The sequence below is a fragment of the Acartia tonsa genome, chromosome 2 (assembly GCF_053477335.1).
Source record: "Acartia tonsa isolate MP-2025a chromosome 2, ASM5347733v1, whole genome shotgun sequence".
In the NCBI taxonomy this organism is placed as follows: domain Eukaryota; kingdom Metazoa; phylum Arthropoda; class Copepoda; order Calanoida; family Acartiidae; genus Acartia; species Acartia tonsa.
The window spans coordinates 36,376,177-36,394,787 of record NC_137261.1 but is presented as its reverse complement, the minus strand read 5'-3'; the positions used below and the strand labels follow the sequence as shown (position 1 = coordinate 36,394,787).

Sequence of the window (18,611 nt, the reverse complement as noted above, 5' to 3'; positions counted from 1 at the left end):
GGAAAGGTATTTAGTTAAATTTATTTATGTAATATACTTTGATTTTTGTAACTATATTTTTATTTTACACATTTGGCCACAGTTTACTGTAAGCCGTGTAAAGTTTCAAATTTATGCGCAGATGCCGCGTAATTTTTGTTCAAGAATCATAACAATTACCTTTTGGAATAAGGAATATTAAAATATGTTATTTTTGTCCAATTATTTTTTTTGTATATGATATGACAAAAATTTTGATAATTTTTTTTTCTTTTGATATAAAGCGTATATATAAAGATTTGGAGGATTAGTTGATTGCATGGTTTTTAGTTTCTAATTCTCGACAGTAAAATTTCTAAAATCTTATTATAGCTTAGAGCAAAATTATATATTTTATTAGGAATATAACATTCAATAGGGGGTGTTGAATTCAGGGCTTACTTTTTGCCATGAACTTGGATGGATATTGAAAATGTGCCCCTACTTTTTCCCACACACGACATGCAACGTGACTTTCAGAGTTTAGAAAAATAGTATAACAATTTTGATATATAAATTCGATTTGTTAATATTTTTTTATTTATAATGCAATAAACAAAAAGAAAAATTGTACAAATTTTATTATTAATTTTTATTAGTACTTAAAATGCAAAAAATATTCTAAACTCTGTCTGTCACGTTAAAATCCATGCAACTTTGCTTCGTGCGGACAGGTCGGACCGGTACGGGAGCTTATAAAATCAACAACAACGACCCAACACGCCCGTCTAAGCAATATGCCCCTACACGCTACACAATTTGAAGTAAATCATCACGTCTATTTTAAATCATAACAAGACAAAAAATATTAATAATGAAAATGTTTAAATTCAGTTATACCCAGTACTAAATATAGAGGTTCATAAAATGTTTTTAAAAAACTTGTGAATTATCCAGTTAAATTATTTCCTAAAGTTCCAAAAAATTGGTCTTTATTGTTATATATTGGTTTGATCACTAATTTTTGTCTTGGCATATTTTAAGATAGACGTGGGCTAGTATGTCCCAACACGTTCATTGGCGGAGTTGAGCTAAGTTGTCCCAGCACGACTGTCTGTCTATCTAGCCTAGAGAAACACAGAGATAGTTATGAGGCTGTGCTAGCAGACAGACACATTATAATAATAATAACAAAAAACCGTACTGTACAAACAGTAGTAGAGCAAAAAAATTTTTACTGTGACTTAACTTTAAGAAATCCTGTTATTGCACATTTTTAGATCGTGATAATAATGTAAAAAATATTATAGTGTAAAATCTTTAAAGAAAATATATTATTTTAGTTATTTATATTTTAAAAATAACTTGAATTATTCAGTGTTTTAAAAAGTGCCCTGTTTTTATGTAGAATTTTTGGAACGTAAGGTGGTTTAACGTGATGTTATAATAAAGTGAATGATTTAGAACTAAAAAGAATATATACCCTTAGTTCCTTCATAATGTTATACCTACTCTGACATAGTTAGTCATTTTGAATTATCGTTTTAAACAATTGAATTTAAGGATATTTTTTTCTTCTTAGAGCAAGAATTAGTCCAAACACATTTTAAGTTCTTTCTTTGTAAAAAAAATCATAATTAGTGCTATGTAACCGAATGTGCTTGAAAGGTTGAAAAAGTAAGATAGAGGCTAAAACGTTATTTAAACATAACATTTTATTTATAATATAAAATTCTAAATTGTTTTCGTCTAGGTACATTTTTACAGTCTGTACCAATCGTTATTTTTCTTTAATTTTTCTGTGGCTAATTAAAAATTGCCATGATTACTCTCCAGATTATATTTATAGATTCCTCGTAATTAACCCTATTGGATCAGCCATTCCTGAGATCTATGGATTCAACAAAGAACACTTAATTACCTAATACTTTACACACAAATGTCCTCATAGATCAAATTAATTGATATTTGTAGTGATTGAGGGGACTAAAAATTACACTAGTGTTTTATAAAAATGTTCTCCTATTTGTTGGCTTAAAATCCTTGTGTATTCTTTTGCTAAATCTGGATTGGTTGTTCAAACTATCAGTGTCCAAACTTTTCAACGAATATTTTAAATCTGCAGTATCTGCGGGGGTATTGTTGTTTATTATCATTTGGGATGTATATACTAAATATCTTGCTAACCATGACTTTCATCACGTTCAACTATTCTGAGAATCTTAAATTATTTGTTCCTGGGAAGACTTTTATATTCATTTGAAATATTAATAGTTCCCAGAGTTATGGATTATGCTGATATTATCCCCCATATTCTTTTAATTGAAAACAAAATCTAACATGCAGAGGGGAATTCCGTTTTCTGTACTCCAATGGGGACGAAGCCACTGGTATACATATAAAAATATTTGCATTTGGATTATATCGACATGTACGTAACAAATTCATTCTTAGATTTAAAAAAAAAATTATGTCCCTTTAAAACTGAATTTAATATTAATCTGCCAAAGTAGTAGAATGTCTATGTCTTTCTTTATAAAATTTTACGTAGATTATTAATATTTCGTCAAAAATTTATTTTTGCTGAAATTTTTATGGGGTTTGAATGTCTGTATAAGAAAGAACAGTACCTAATCTTTTTCATGAAATATAGTTTTAAAAATTATTAATTACATACATTTCAGGTGCAAAATGATTGATTACAGAAAGTAAACATAAATCAGAAGAAGTTTATATATATATTTCAAAAAGAAAAAATCTATAAGAATAAAAATGGATAGTCGCAAAGAAAAATCTAAGAAAGAAACATCCAAGGATGAAAAGGTAGGTTTGATACTAATTTAAAAAGCTTAGATTTTCTGTAATAAGGGTCGTCCGTCCATAATAGAATGCTCTGATCTTAAATTTAGATATGTTTAAAGTGTCATTTCATTTTAAAACTCTGCATGATGATCCCTGAAATTGTTGGGTACAATGTTCAAATCGTGGAAACTCTTCAATCATTAAAGATACCGTTTTTTAATATTAAACATATTGATTTTTATTTTGGGGTTAGTTGTTATTGGGACAATATCACAACGGAGCTTAACCGTCATTACAAAATAGCCTAGCCGTCTAGAAGATTTTAGCAGACATATAAACAGACCTGTTATTTTATTAAAAAGGATAGTAGAGGATAATTACATAAAAGAGTTTGAAAATGTATTGCATAATTATGAATGCGTGTTACTAGGGAAAATTGTTTAGGTTATGTAATTGTCTACGCACTATCAAGTATGCCGTGATATGCTTTTAAACATGAGAAAATGAGTCTTAAAGGCTAAGTGACTCAAGCGTTAAGTTAAAATACATTGAAAGGTTTGTCGATTTGATAGAAATTAATCAAAATTTCTATCTTTTAATGAACACTGAACATCTGCACTTTAGCTCAGTTTGTCTGTTTGTCCATTTTTCGCTGCTTTTTGAATGTTGCGATCCTAGTTTTCATTCAGCACAACTTAAAATGTTTAAACTATAGGTATTTTTTAAAAAATATAACATGGTTTAAGATTATTAAATAAGATTTTAATGTTTAGCAATAAACAGCACTAGTTTTAAAACTATTAACAAAAAGAAAACAACGCTCTCTAATAAAGGTTATCTTTAATCAGTTCAATAGCTAATACTTATTAACCCTTTTCTATTACGAAAGCTTTTCTGCAAAAAAATATTGATTTTGATAGATTTTTATAGTTTTGTTTTTATTGCAGGAGTCCCATCATGATAACCTCACTGGTCAGGATGGAGATGGAGAGAACTCTAGTGTGTTGTACAAGGAGAGCAGTGAGTTGTCCACCAACCAGCAGGACTCCGCTTATAGCTCTCTCAAACATTCAGCATACAGCTCACTGGATCCTATCAGGTTTGATTCAAGACTAATAGAGATAATGCATCTTGTACTGTTTTTGTGTGTACTAATGAAAGTACTTGATAGCATAATTGTAAGTTTTATTGGTAGATTTTAAAAGCAGAATAGGTTCTTACTTTGTAAAAGTTTCTAGTCCTCGTCCAAGAATACGTGTATGTAAATGGCTTTATTAAGGACCCCAGCGACCAGCGCAGGGACCTCTTTCACAATCCACTCGACCACCTCGACATCCCAGAGCAGGGACACGACCAGCAAGTCCAGTGGATCATCAAACATCTCTGCCATACCTTCAAACTCGCAGAGCTTACCACAGGAAATTATTACATTCTCATTTGATAACTGCACATCTGGTCAATAATTATGGGTAATCTGTACTTACATGAAAGTCTCAGAGTTTGATGTATTTTAAAATGTTTTCGATATTGCTTGTTATTGCTAAGATTTCTGTGTTCTATAGTACCCAGGTACTTTAAGTTACAAAACAATAGACTTTTATATGTGCTTTTTCAATGATTGCCTAACAAAACTATCACCACTGTAGATATAAAGTATTGGTTGAACACTGCTATTTTTTACCAACTAATTCAGATTTGGTAAAACAAATGAAAGATAATTGTCCTATAATCCATAATTTCAAAAGTTATTTATCTTGATAATGATTAGGTACTTAATTATTTATAAGCTTAATGTAATAATTTTGTGAATCAGATGTCAACTCGTCAATCAACATCCAATCAGGACAAGAAAGAATTATCAGAAAGACCTACGAGGTAAATATCTTATTTTTAAAGTTTAGTATATTGCTTAGTTCATGAGTATAAAATCTTTTGGGTTCCAATTTTTATTTACTAAGTATATTTGCGATAACTTTTATTTAATAGATTCTTCCAATTTTTAACATTTACAAAACAGCCTGCTTTAATGCTTCAAGATCCATGTCAGATCTATATAGGAAATAAATGTCTATAAATGAGCTCAAGTTTTCCAAGGAATAAATGTTTAAAACTCATAGTGCTCCAATAATCATCATTAAACTCTCATTGACCAAAGCGATAAGACCTTTTTTCTATTTGTTTATGGAATGAACAAAGTTTTTCAATCCATGTTGATATTTGAATTACTTTGAAGTATTTAATCTTGATTTAATAAACAAAAAATATACGTTCATAATATAGAAAATCTAAGAAAACTCTGTTTAAAAGAATTCGATTGTGGCGACACTTCCGTATTGTTCAAATACTAAAACTAAAATTTTAATCATATTAACCCTTTGGTGATTGTAATGTAAATAAAAAATATAATTGAAGAAATCTTTTGAAAATCATTTAAAATATTAAATATTTACTTCTTTCTTTTAGAAAGTAATGGCGAGGGAGGAAAATTTAAATAGTAAAAAGTTATGTACTTATAGAAAACTAGCCAATAGTGAGATAGTTATATCGAGCCAACTCTAGTTTAAAATATCTGTTTAGACTGTAGGTAGCATCAGTATATAACCTAATAACTCATTTTATTATTTCTTTTAAACTTACTAGGGGACACGCCCATGTCAGGCTTATAGGGGCATTTGAGTTAGAAGGGGGACGGGGGAAAGTCTACCCCCTCCACTTTCAATTTTAGTTTTAAAAATAAAAGGAAGAACATTTTTTGGGGGATGTCATTTTTTTGTAGGACGATTTTACTTAAGAGGGTGTTGATACCCTCCCCTGAAATAGCCATAAACCTTCCCAGTACCTATAAGAATCTACACTGAGTTTTAATCGACTAGGCAAGATTTATTAAAAAATGCTCTTAAAAGATTTTGTTTAAAATAATGATAAAACTTGGGCTACAGTATAATTAACAGTTCAAAGTCCCCTCATTCTCTGTAATGAATCTAAATAACATTACATTTATTTTATGATTTGATAATTAATACTAAACAAATTAAGGAAAAAGAAGCCTAAGATGTGCCACAGCCCCAAGGAGGCCAGAAATTTTATGGTTGACAAATTACCCTCAGGATTTGCTACCGCCAAGGTAAAATCTTTAAAAATGATAATATTTTTCTAGTGTGGCTACGAAACCGATTAATATCTGCTTGATAAGAACCGGTTCTGAGTCACATTAAAATATTGTAACAATTTTCTACGAATAAAAGAATAAAAAGCTTAAAATTGATACCAGTTTTATTGACTAAGGACTTCGGTCCCCCAGGGCCAACAAAATTGGAATTATTACTTTAATTTTTATTTAACTATCCTCAAAAAGCTGTCTGTTATACGTTGCGATAAATGATTATTATCTTTTAAATTTCATTTAAAACAGGATTTTGCATTATGAAAGAAAATTATTTTTTATTGTTCTTTATGAATAAAGATAGTTATTTATAGTGTTATATGATTTATTTTCTAAGAAAGCAATGAATTACTTATCGTTTTAAATTTTAGATACATTGAAATATTTAAAAATATTTTAGGTTTCCAAATCTGCCAAAGTTGCCACGCTGTCACAAGCACTTGGCTATGTTGATCAATTCAGGAATAATAAATCAAAAATTCAATCTCTTTATAAAGTAAGGGAAGTAAATATAAACTAATGGGTAAGATAGCTATAAACTAGACCCCCCCCAAAAAAAAAAAAAAATAAATATTGATTGAAAAAAAGATTCTTGAAGATGATAACCGTTTATACATAAAAGTTACCTAATTCATTAATCATACCCCTTCCCCCAAATTTTGATAACAAATATTTCTGAAGATTTTTAAATTTTTTTCTTATCCTCTAGGCCTCTATAATACACATTACACACCCCTGTTAAAAAAAATCTACGAAATTGATATTTTGATTTATTATTAACCTGTTAGAAAAACCCAAGCCTCTAAGAATGATAAGTCCCGACGTGGTCCAGATGAATCAGATCTTAATGATCTAGCTATTAATTTACTCAATGCTTCACAGGTTGGATATTTATGGCACTTTCACACAAAGTACCCTCTTGAGCATTGATAACTCTTCCTTATATTTGAAGAAAAAAATTTAAATAAGGGGGTATTCGTTCGCAGGGGAACCGCAGTATAGGCCCAGCATAGGAGACAAAAAATACCCCGCCTCCGTAAAGGTGTGTGTTTTAAGGCTTAAAAAGAGTAGTAGAACGATAATATTCACTAAATATGTGTATTCCTTATTGAAAAAAACTATAGACAAAAAAAATTTTCTTAAGTTAACTATACCTGAAAATTGCTAATAAAACCTGAAAAATTCACCAAAAACTTAGCTAATGTCAAGCAGACAAAAATTAATTTTCAACATATAATACAGAGAATTACCATGGACAATCAAATAATGTTTTTAAAAATGGGTATCTTTCAAATAATTGGCAATATTTGTAATTTTTGAAACTCTCCAAATATTTTTTTTTATAATTGTCAATTTTGTTATTATTGTCAGTTTGACATTGGTGAAGCATTCGAAGATTTTTTCGATTTTTAAACAATTTTTTTTAACCCAAAAAAATTTTTTTTGTCTATAGTTCTTTTCAATAAGGAATACACATATTTAGTGAATATTATCGTTCTACTACGGTTTTTAAGCCTTAAAACACACACCTTAAATCTAGAAAAAGTAATTTGTTTATTTAATTTTACATTTTTTGCTACTAATTTTCTTTTTTGAGCTTGTCAATATGAATTTTTATTATGAATGTCAAAATATCAATATAGTACAATTATTATCTTTAATTTTTTTAGGGAGCTGGAATCCAGGGTTTCCTGCCCAACGTGTCAGAGGAGAGCGAGGACAGGTTTGAGGACATCATCATGAACAAGACAACCAGCGAGGGAAATGGTTTCTGTGTGGCTGTATCTATGCATGATGGTATGGTTCTCCAAACTACGGCCTCCATCAAAAATGTTCTTGGATACCCCAAGGAATTTATTATTTTTGTTTCAATAAAACTTTAACAATGCTTAATTAAAGTATTCATTTAGTTTTGCTAAAATTATCATGAATTTCATACTGTTTTTTAAGAAAAAAAACATTCTTCCTCCTGATTCAAATAGTAAAGGAAATGCCTTGCTTCTCAACTTAAACCTATGTTTACTTGTTTAAGGAAAATATTGGTAGAATTTTAAAAATTCAACGAAATGGAAATAAACATAATAATGATTTAACAGGACATGTGGGTTGGTCGTAACTTTATTGACTTTGTGCACCCACAAGACCGGGACACCTTCATCAACCAGGTGACGGAGAACCTTGGCCTCATCCTACGGGATATTCACTCCACCCCAGGCCCAGCGAGGAAGAAAGATACATCCTACTGCAAGAGTGGATCATTCTACTGTCGCATAAGAATCTATAATGGGCTGAGATCTGGGTTTACTGTGAAGGAAAGGAAGACTAGGTTTGCTCCGTTTAAACTGTCTGTATGTTTTCTGGAGATGGACTGCAAGGTTGGTTACTTTTCAATACCAATATTATATATTTTTTAGATTCTCGTATTCTTATATAAAATGAATAGTGACTTTGCCCCTTTACATTATTTATTAGTAGATTCACTTTATAAGACATTTGAATCGGTTCAGCATTTATTGAGATCTTTCGGTATAAACACAAAGATAGACCAATAAATGTCTTATTTTTGAAAAGGATTAAAGGACTGAATACCTAGGTAATATTTATCATATTATTTTAGTCATCAAACCAGTCGCCAGAAAGTGGCAACACCATGGTAGGTCCCCAGAGCACCTACCTCTTCATCACGGCCATGCCCATGGTGTCCGCATTCACCCAGCCTTACGAGGACTGGACCACGAGGTCCGAGACAGAGCCCCAGCATGTGTTTGTGACAAAGCACAACAGCTCTAATCTGTTTAGTAGCATTGAGGAGTCAGTTATTCCTTATTTGGGATTCTTACCACAGGTAAAAATTAGGTTATATAATGGGAATAAAAATAGTGTAAATGTAAAAATGTTTTTTTTTTATTTCTATTTCACTCAAATATTTTGCTTTTTTTTCTCTTCTGCACACTTATCTAATCGACCGTACATTTTCAATATTAGTTTGAAAAGAAAAAGTTCTTAGATTCGATCTTCTTGGAAGGTATCCTACTACCTTCTATTAAAACTTCCCTGGATCTATGAGAACTTCACTGTAATTAAGTACCATATCGGTTTAGTGGTTAGCGTGATTTTTTGGTACAGACAGACATATAGTTACATAGACATTCTTTTACTTTTATATAAGGATATGTGTATTATTGTGTATTTTCATTCAATTTCCTTTTTTCAGGATTTGAATGGGCAAGACATATTCAGCTTTGTTCACCCTGACGACCAGAACACACTGAAGGATGTTTTCAACAATGCCATGCAGGAACTGGGACGACCATGCAAGAGCAAGTTCATACGAATGCGCGTGCGCAATGGCGGCTATGTTTATGTAAACAGTTGGTGGAGCTTTTTTACCAATCCTTGGAGTCGTCAGCTTGAGTTTGTGCACGGCAAGCACACGGTCAAAAAAGGTCCGCGGCATCCGGACGTTTTTGCTGAGATTGTGACGGATGTTGCGGCATCTGAGATGGTTCATCTGAAGCGTACACAGGCAACACAACCGGAGTTAAACGCCAAGTCAAAGTTGTCGCCCAAGAATGTTACGGCGGATAGTTCATCAAAGACTCGGCGCGAATTGTCATCATTTATGGTTACTTTGTTGGAAGAGGTTGCTAAGTCTGAGACTAAAAAGCTTGGCAATCTCGGCGGTAAGATTGGCACTGTTGTCATTGGCAATATTAGTCCACACCAATCAGATTCATCTGAAACACCACCTAGCTACAACCAGCTCACATACAATGAAAACTTGACACGGTTCTTCAACAGTCAACCCAAAACATTGACTGACAAGGAAATATTTGATAACGGCTCAAATCCGCAGAGCAAAACATCTGAAGAGTCACAGACAAATGATTCTAATGAGCTGAAGAAAAAGAATTCTGAAGAAGACGCTGTGCGGTCAGCCCAGGGCTCCGGTGGGTCTGGCGAACAGGCACAAACTACATCAGGGTCGGGGGAGGACAATGGCAAAAACTCGTCAACGCTGCAGACCGGAATGTCGGCGGGTCAAGTTAGGTCGGGCCAGGACGAGTGTATGATGTCGCAGGACGGATCCGGAAGCGGATCCAGGTACGGGTCGGGCTCTAGAGGAGCTAGTGTTGATAATTATACTGCTCCGGAGTTGACCATTGATTTGCTGGCGAGACACAACAAAGAGATGGAACAGAAGATGTTGACTAATTATAAGGAATCTAAAAGAACTGGTGAAATTAGGTAAATTTATATTTCTTGCTTGCTTTAGTCAGAGGCCTAAAATATTTTTATTTTTACCTAACAAAAGCTATATAATACGTATATTTTTATTTGTTAATGTTGTTTACTTTGTAGGTTTATACGAGATCAAAAGTATCAAATGGCGCAGCAAGAAGCTATAAACAAACTTGGCATTCAAAAGGTTCACTCTAATCTGCAGAATGAGTTAAACAAAATCAAAAGGCGCAGGAGCAAACAGCCCAAGCAGGCTCAGAATAACCTTTGTGGGGATCCAGAAAGCAGTCCTGATGGTCAGATAGGCAACACCTTGTGGCCGCAGTACGGTGAGGACGGGCCTAGTCAACCAAGGTTCGATGCCAGCAAGATTAAACATGCGCATGAAGGCTACGTTGGATTTAATCAGGTAGAATAATATTCTTCTTTTTTATAAGGTGATAATGATGTCCAAGTGTTTCGATACAAAAGTTAGTGTTAAATTGGTCAAAGAAGAACTGTTTCATAGTAAAATTATAGTTTTAAAATTTTTAGGCTCCTCTAATGTTGCATTTTCTAAACACACTTACGTACGGCTTTAAAGTAGATTGATAAAATTGTATACGAGATGGACGGACATTCACATATTTTAATAATATTACTATGAAATACCGATGGTAATTCTAGAGTGACTATATTCTATTTTATTTTTAGGCCAATATGATGGAACGGGGTGCTCCCTCCAACCTGACAGGATTCCCTAACCTTGTGGAGGTTCCAACCTTTTACATGGCCTTCCGAGGAAATGGTGGCAATGTGGGACCTCAAAATGTAGGCTTTTTAGAATTTTTGAAAATTAAAAAGCGGGACAGCGGACAGGGAACAAAATGGCATCCAAGGAAAAATATTTTGCCCAAGTTTTCCTCTAGTTTTATGATAGCCATTATTGTGATTATGATAAAATATGTTGTTTTATGTGCCTTTTGTACAGCATTACACTGATGGCATCGCAACCAGGAAAGCTCCGGAAAAAGCAAAATAGAAATTCTTAGATTTAAAAGAAGACTTCATAAAAAAATGATATGAAAAAAATAATAAATTGCAGGTACAATTAATGCAGTCAAGCCTACTGATGCATGGAAGATCTGGAGGATATCTGGGACTGGATCCTGCAGCAAACTCTTTCCATAGAATAGGTAAACATTTACACAATCATAATAACAATAGTTGTCAGATATGTCATCTTAAATGGAATAAATATTGATAAAAATTTTTCAGTAAATATACTTTTATTCATTGTAATGTTTTTTTTATAAAAACATAACCCATTGTATTTGTAACCTAGTTGTCATCTAAACTGACGAAGAATAAGTTGATATTAGAATTATAAAATTAATCATCCGCATTATCTGAAACGTTAGATGCGATAATTTTTTTATCAACTTTCTATTCCTTGGGTCTATGCCTTATCATGATTCTTTATGCACCATATTTTATAGATTTTAAAGAATTTTAAATGCATATTTATTTAGCATTATTTACTCACAATGTTTCCTACGTTATAATACAAATTGGTTATTTTAAAAAATAATATTTGCAGAAAACTGACCAATATTTAATTTTAGTTTAAAATGGACGCCTGTTTACTTATGGGCTTGGGCAAAAAATTTAAGGAAATAGAAAATAAATATTAGGTCTAATTTAAATTCTACTTTTATTTCAACGTTTTGATTTAAATCTAATATTATATGTTGAAAAATGCTTTTAAAAGTTTTCAAACTAACATATCAAACAAATTTCAACGATATCATTCTCAATCTGAAACGTTTTTACATATTTAATAGTATTTGCACTATTGCTCTATATTTGACATTCATAATATTTTGTTAATCTTCTAAAATTTTATTAACAATATTGTAATATTGTTTTTTTTAAGTACAACATGTGACATATTTGTATCCATTTTTGTAAGTGCACGTTTTTGTACCAATTGACGTCAATGGAAACCATAATATTTTCTTATAAATTATTTGAATATAAAAGTTTTTTTATTAAAAATAATATTCCTATCAAAATTGTTCATTACTGGCTACCTAATTTTTTTTATTTCTTATTTAAAATAAACTTTTAAAAAACGTTTCACTTGTTGTCAACTATTATTTCAAACAGATACCTAACTTTTTTAAACTTTGGAAAAGTTACTAATTTGAAAGTATACTTTCTGCCTTAACTCATATAAAACTAATAATTATTACTAAGAAATGATATTATATTTTACCTGTTTATTTCATAAAATTTGTATTATCTTGTAAATTATTAATTAAACTTTTCCATTAATATTTATAATTTACAGAAGGGTAATTTTGGTAGGTAGTTAAAATTGGAAGCATAACTCAATAAGTAGTCCATTGTGTTATCTTATAAGATCTCTGGGGAAAAGGCTTAAATCAATATATCTAAGAGAATCTAGTAGACACGATAAAAAATTTTATTTAAAACTAAAGATTTAGTTGCTATTGTTATAAAATCTAATGCATCGGGACAAATAAATGAAAATATAGATTTAATTGATTATTTTATTTTAAGGGGATGACCAAGCTGATGAGCCTAGAAGTTCTGGTTCTAAGATGCCAAAAGCTTGCAAAAGACAAAGGTAAGAGAAACATTTTAAATAAAAAAAAATATTTTCTGTTATGGAAAGCATCTTATACCTAATAAGAATTAAACAGAATAATTTTTTAACAAGATTAGGTATGGTACAAAGTAAGAAAATTATTATTTACACTTACAATCGTGAATTAAGACGTTTAATTGGGGATTTTCAGTAACCTTAATTACATAATCAGAGAATTATTTCATTTTGAAGAAAAGACAATATTAATTCGTTTTTTAGATCCCCCAACCACGAGCCCGAGTTACCCAACTGCTTGGCGGTCAGCAGTTGTATGGTGTGTCAGCCAGAAGCTGGAGGCTCTGTCCAGGTGGCAGGATCCAAGTGCACCAAGAAAATTGTGGACAGGCCCAGATCGCGTGCAGGATCTCGGGCCACCAGCATCAAGGGAGAGCCTGGCAGTGCTCTGGAGTCCAGTGCCTCCGTATCAGTCAAGGATAAGAACTTGTCCCAAGCAAAGGGCGTCTCTGAGGTAAGTCAATATTATTATTCATTATTTTTTCAAGAACTTTAATTTTCAAGAGAATTTTTTTAGAGAAACATTTTACGTAGGTATTAAGTTTCTTCTCAACAACTTTGTGTTTATGAAGTAATAACAAAATTCGCTAAAACCATGACTTTTATTTTTGTATTTGTATGAACTGCTTTACTAAAGTCACGGATGAATAGTTCTGAGAATCTTATTTTAGAAGTTTTTAGTTCTATATTGTAAGGAAGCAAACTTATAAGTAAGTAAAAACATTGAAGTCGAGAAATGCTTCAATAGATTAGAAAAATAGAAGTTTTGAAAATCTTGTGAGAATTTTACACTCAAAATTCAACAGAACTGTGATTTTCGTTTGTTTTGGAAAAACTTACATTTTTTTTTGTCAAGGAGCACATCTTGTACATTATTCTACTAATCAATACCTATACATGTTCAGGTAGTTGATCATGATCAAGTTCTGGTGTGCAGAAGTACAACTTCAAGTTCAAGTTTGTACTCTTTCCTTAAGACTTCAGATGATTACAGCCTCACAAATCCCAACTCAACAGATGAGGAATCACGGGTAAGTTTTATTTTATTTTGTTGATAATATTGGCATAATTTAGCCAATTTTCATCGGATTAATTTTTCTACGTAGTAATTGGATTTCTATTTAAGAAAGCGGTTGGATTTATGTTTGTGTTTTCTTTTGGTGTTGCAACGGTTAATTTAGCACCAAAACAACTATAGTTGTAGTGCTTAATCATATGGTAAATACTTACAAATCCAAATATTTGTATCTTATTCATTAATTAAAAAATATTTCAACTATTTTCTTCATTAAGTACGATATTAGGAATATTAATCACGCATTATGTTCAGGTGAAGTACCACGTGGCAAAACCAGTGTTGTCAGAACCTTTCTGGAACGAGAAGGTGATCCTGAACAATGACCTGATCTACCTGTACCAGATGGACGTCAGAGACAATGAGACTGTCCTGAAGGAGGATATGAAGAAACTGAGCTTAACAATGCAGTATAAAGAGGTATGCAAAACAAATTGCCTAATTTTTTTTAGATTCAGCTTACGTTTCATGAATGAAAGCTTATTGATAAAATTACTTAGTAAATAAAAATTTGATTTTGCGTTTGAACTTAGCTATTTATTTTATATTTGAGAAAGTTTTTAAAAAATCGTATTGTCCATTGCGTCAAATGCTTTTTTAAAGTCCGAAATACATTAATTTAAAAAAGAAATGTCATTATAATTTAGGTTACTAGCATTTTATAGAAATAATAATTTTTAAAAATCTGATAAAAAATTAGGTCGCAGAACAGCTATTGGAAGCCAACTGTCCACTTGATGAGGCATGCACATTAATAAATACAGGGTAAGAATATGGATTATATTCGGTTTTGCAAAGGACAATGTTTTTGTGTCCCATTTTCAAATATAAATGCTAGCGGGAAGGGGGTCGATGGCTAGGCACAGGCCATTTAATTATAATGGTAATATAATTTTTGTATAACACTTTCTCTTATTCGTTGTGCTAAAAACTTTAGGTACTTTTAGAATATTTTGATTAGTCTGATTAAATTAACATAGTCGAAACTTTCCCAGCAAAAATTTTATTCTATAAATGGGGTAATTTTGTTTATTATTAATATATTAAGATCGTACTGTACATCATTTTAAGGTGATGGGACTTATTCCTGATAAGTAAGCAAACAAGAAGATTCAAATACTTTGTTTTTTTTTAGATCCACTGCAAGTTCTGAAGATAGCACAAGCAATGATGATAGCGGAGATGACAAAGATCAGGCTTATCTTATCAATAAAAGGCTCAAAAGAAAAGTAATTATCAGTTTTTGCTTATATTTTATATTTAAAGATTAATTATTAGTTAACCTCTTTTCTTAGGTCTAAAGCGTAAATTTTACCATAGAAAAAAAACTTTATTTTCGTAGTGCAACATTCTATGCCTTGAATTTTAAAATTACGCCGAATTTTGAGGAATAAATATAATAATAATTCAGGTGTGTATATTTTCCATTATAGAGATTGGCAAGGTGGAAAGAAATTCAACTTAATTGGAAAATATACACCCCTGTAATGATATCCCTAATTACTTTAAAATCAACATATTAGGTAAATTGTTATATTACAGAAGACAGGACGATTTTTTGTTTTAGGATCACCTAGAAAAGTTGAACATGTTTATGGAGGCGGATGCTCCCTTCCCCATGCAAGATTGTCCAGTCCCCATCAACACATCCACAGAGGAAGATTATAAGCTATTTAGAACACCTGTGTATTCATCTAAATCATCAGATACTACTTCGGAACCACCAAAACGGTCAACAAAACCATTAAGAAGGTTATAAGCTATAATTTAATATCAAATATATTATGTCTGATTCTAAGAATACTTTAATTAATAAAAGTACATCTTTTTTTACATTAAGGGTCAGTCCGTCCGTCCGCAACGGATAAATCTATTAATTTAAGCATGTTAGAATTTTGAACTAATAATTTCTCTAAAAGTTAATTTAAAAACGTAACAAATTTATGCTCATAACCAGTAAGTCTTTATGTCTATTAGAGATGGACGAACGTATGAACCATAATCATGAATGTGGATCTAAAAAAAATTATAAGCAGAAACTCAAACATTTTTATTTTCAGAGGTCGAAACGTTGAGAAGCGTAAGCATGATACGCTAAGCAGCTCTGACGGAAGATTTTCAGATCAAAGAGAGGGAGAAGACGACTTTGATGCTCGTAAACAAGAAGAAAGTGCAGAACAGAGCGGAGACGACAAGGTGAGAGTGTCACGTGACAGCCGTGGTGGGGTCTACTACAAGAACGAGGAGGACAAAAACGGTTATAACAGAATGTACTTGTCCTCGGTCAATGAGAATGATGTTGACAAGTTGTCAGACTCAGAGCACGCGGCCAGAAATCCGGACGGGTCGTCTTCATTGGCGGATGTTTCCATGCAGTCGGAGAGCCCATCTCATCCTTCTAAAGGGTATGTTCCATGAATAAACTCTTTAATAAGTTGTTTTTTGTCTAAAGATATTGGTGAATGCTGGTCTGTACTTGTATAGGGATGTTTTTTAAAAAGCTTGGAATGGTACTGGCTTTTTTTCTGACCTCCCCTACTTTCACCTATAGGCTAGGGCAAACAACTAGTTTATTACATAGAGTCAAATTTAAGTAAAATATAAAAATTGATGTAAATAGGCTGTTGCATTTGCAACTTTATTTGATTGGCGAATTATAATATCCGAAAAACTTTCATGGAACATCCTCTTTAGTGGTGTACCTGTCAGAGAGGATACTCCTACAGATGACGAAGATTCAGAGAGCAACAATGATGATGATATTAGCAGCGGCGGAACTGGCAAGCAGCTGGCAGTTGCTTCTGCCACCAGCAATCAAGTAGCAGTTATCAAGCACAGTTCCTCGTCAGGTAATCGGACGTCTTTTCATTACTGTTAGATTAATGTTACAACGAAAACTATCATGTTTCTTACATAATTGTACAGGTGTTTTTTACCTAGATAGAAAATATGAATTTTCTTTCAGGTTCACCAAACGAGACATCAACCAGGCCAGATTCTGGAAGCAACACTGGCAGCATGGAGCAGGATGACCAGGACCATGTGGCTGACTCCTCCCAACAGGACAATCTTACGGGAGAGGATAGAGACTCTCCAATTTCTGCTGAAAGTGGACAGGTATAAATTGTATAAATCGTAATCTAATAAATATGAAACTTTTGGATAACCAATCGCATAATAATACCTTTAGGAACTCAGTGCAGGAGCAATCCATTTAAATTTTTTGTTAGGAACTAAATATATTGGTACGAATTGCTTGGTTTTATGTTTCTTCCATATTCAAGATAAAAAATGTTGAATTTATAAAGAATAAAGATACATAAAGCTTTGCTTGAGATTATTTTACCTTACAAAATTTGGTCAAAATAATAATGTTCAATCAATGAAATTTTGTTAAGGTTGAAGAGGAATTAAATGAAAACAAGGATAATAACTCTGGCGAGATGGATAAATCTGTTGAAGACAGTTCTACTGTGCAAGGACCTGAATCTAATCCCCAGAAAGAAACACCAGAGAAAAGCATGGAGGACTCGGACAACTCAGATCTTTAAAACAGTTAAGGAATCTTCCCCCAACCTTCTTTTCTATTAATGTTCATAGTACTGGTGTTTTGTAGAAATTGTGGGTGGAGGTATGCTTCTTTCGCTCTGCTGAAAATCTTATACATTTTATAATACGGCCAGTGAAACCAGTGAATAAGTATGGTTACTGACCATTAGATGAAACCAGTTTGTCACTTGTTTCAATATATTTCTCGGAATAAGATTTTTTCGTTACTGGTAACTATCACATTTGATAATAAAGTCAGAAAAATAAACATAAAAGAGAATGCAAAAATTTTGTAAAAAAAATCTACACTTAATACTTTGTGTAGATGATTTCTGTTGAAATGTTACCTTATTATGTTTTAAGAAAGTTTATATCGGTGAAAGAAATGCATTTTTTCTGTTTTCATCATTAACTTTGCTTGTTATTGGATTTTTAAGGACTTAATGTTAAAAATATTTGCAGAATTTAAACCATAATTACAAATAATCTAATAAAAATTTAAATAATGAAAAAGGAGAAAAAAATATTAAAAATGTACTATTTATGTTGTACCTAACTATGTGATATTAAAATATATGTAATATAAATTTTAAATATATTGAATAAAGCATAATATTGATATTATTATCTTTTGTTTACAGAAAGTAAGGTAGAACTAATGAGCATAAAATCATTTTAAGAAAGATAATGAACATTTTTGTATAATAGTATAGTAAAATCTTTTATCAACACCAGGGTTGGTAAAAAAACTCCTAAAAACCCGGTATATTTTAATAAACTTAGGAATTAGGTGGGTTATAAAAAAAAGGATTTCTATTTCACTAAACATACGATTATACCCCTTCATATAAAGTAACTAGCGGTTGCGTCCCTAGTATCTAGGGATATAAAAAATAGCTTGAAACCATACAACGACTTAAAAAATAAAACTGCCTAAAACCATCCTGGAACGTACAAGAAACTTTACTTTAAAAGGAGTACTATATCAGTTCAGCGGTTAACGAGATCCTTTGCTACAGGCATAGACAGAAAAGCTTAAGACTTTTTAAAATACTAGCGGATGCTACCCTAGGATCTAGGGGCTCCATATTTGCAGGGATTTGCAAGGGTAAAAAAATAGCATAAATCCATACCCAGACTTATTTATAGAAATG

At 31.8% G+C, this 18,611-nt stretch overlaps 1 protein-coding gene across 1 annotated transcript; it reads left to right on the top strand.

Moving 5' to 3' along the window:
* The first annotated feature begins 2,640 nt into the window (after window positions 1–2,640).
* On the top strand, window positions 2,641–18,078 carry LOC145311700 (uncharacterized). Its single transcript, XM_080150669.1, has 25 exons — window positions 2,641–2,781; window positions 3,708–3,859; window positions 4,040–4,178; window positions 4,574–4,635; window positions 5,797–5,884; window positions 6,324–6,385; window positions 6,712–6,805; window positions 7,594–7,775; window positions 8,022–8,298; window positions 8,541–8,768; window positions 9,138–10,171; window positions 10,286–10,574; window positions 10,859–10,975; window positions 11,250–11,340; window positions 12,731–12,797; window positions 13,038–13,287; window positions 13,739–13,864; window positions 14,164–14,328; window positions 14,609–14,673; window positions 15,044–15,137; window positions 15,476–15,660; window positions 15,969–16,313; window positions 16,603–16,757; window positions 16,874–17,025; window positions 17,307–18,078. The coding sequence occupies exons 1-25, from the start codon at window positions 2,731–2,733 to the stop codon at window positions 17,457–17,459; spliced, it is 4,623 nt and encodes a 1,540-aa protein (XP_080006795.1). The 5' UTR covers window positions 2,641–2,730; the 3' UTR covers window positions 17,460–18,078.
* The last annotated feature ends 533 nt before the right edge of the window (window positions 18,079–18,611 follow it).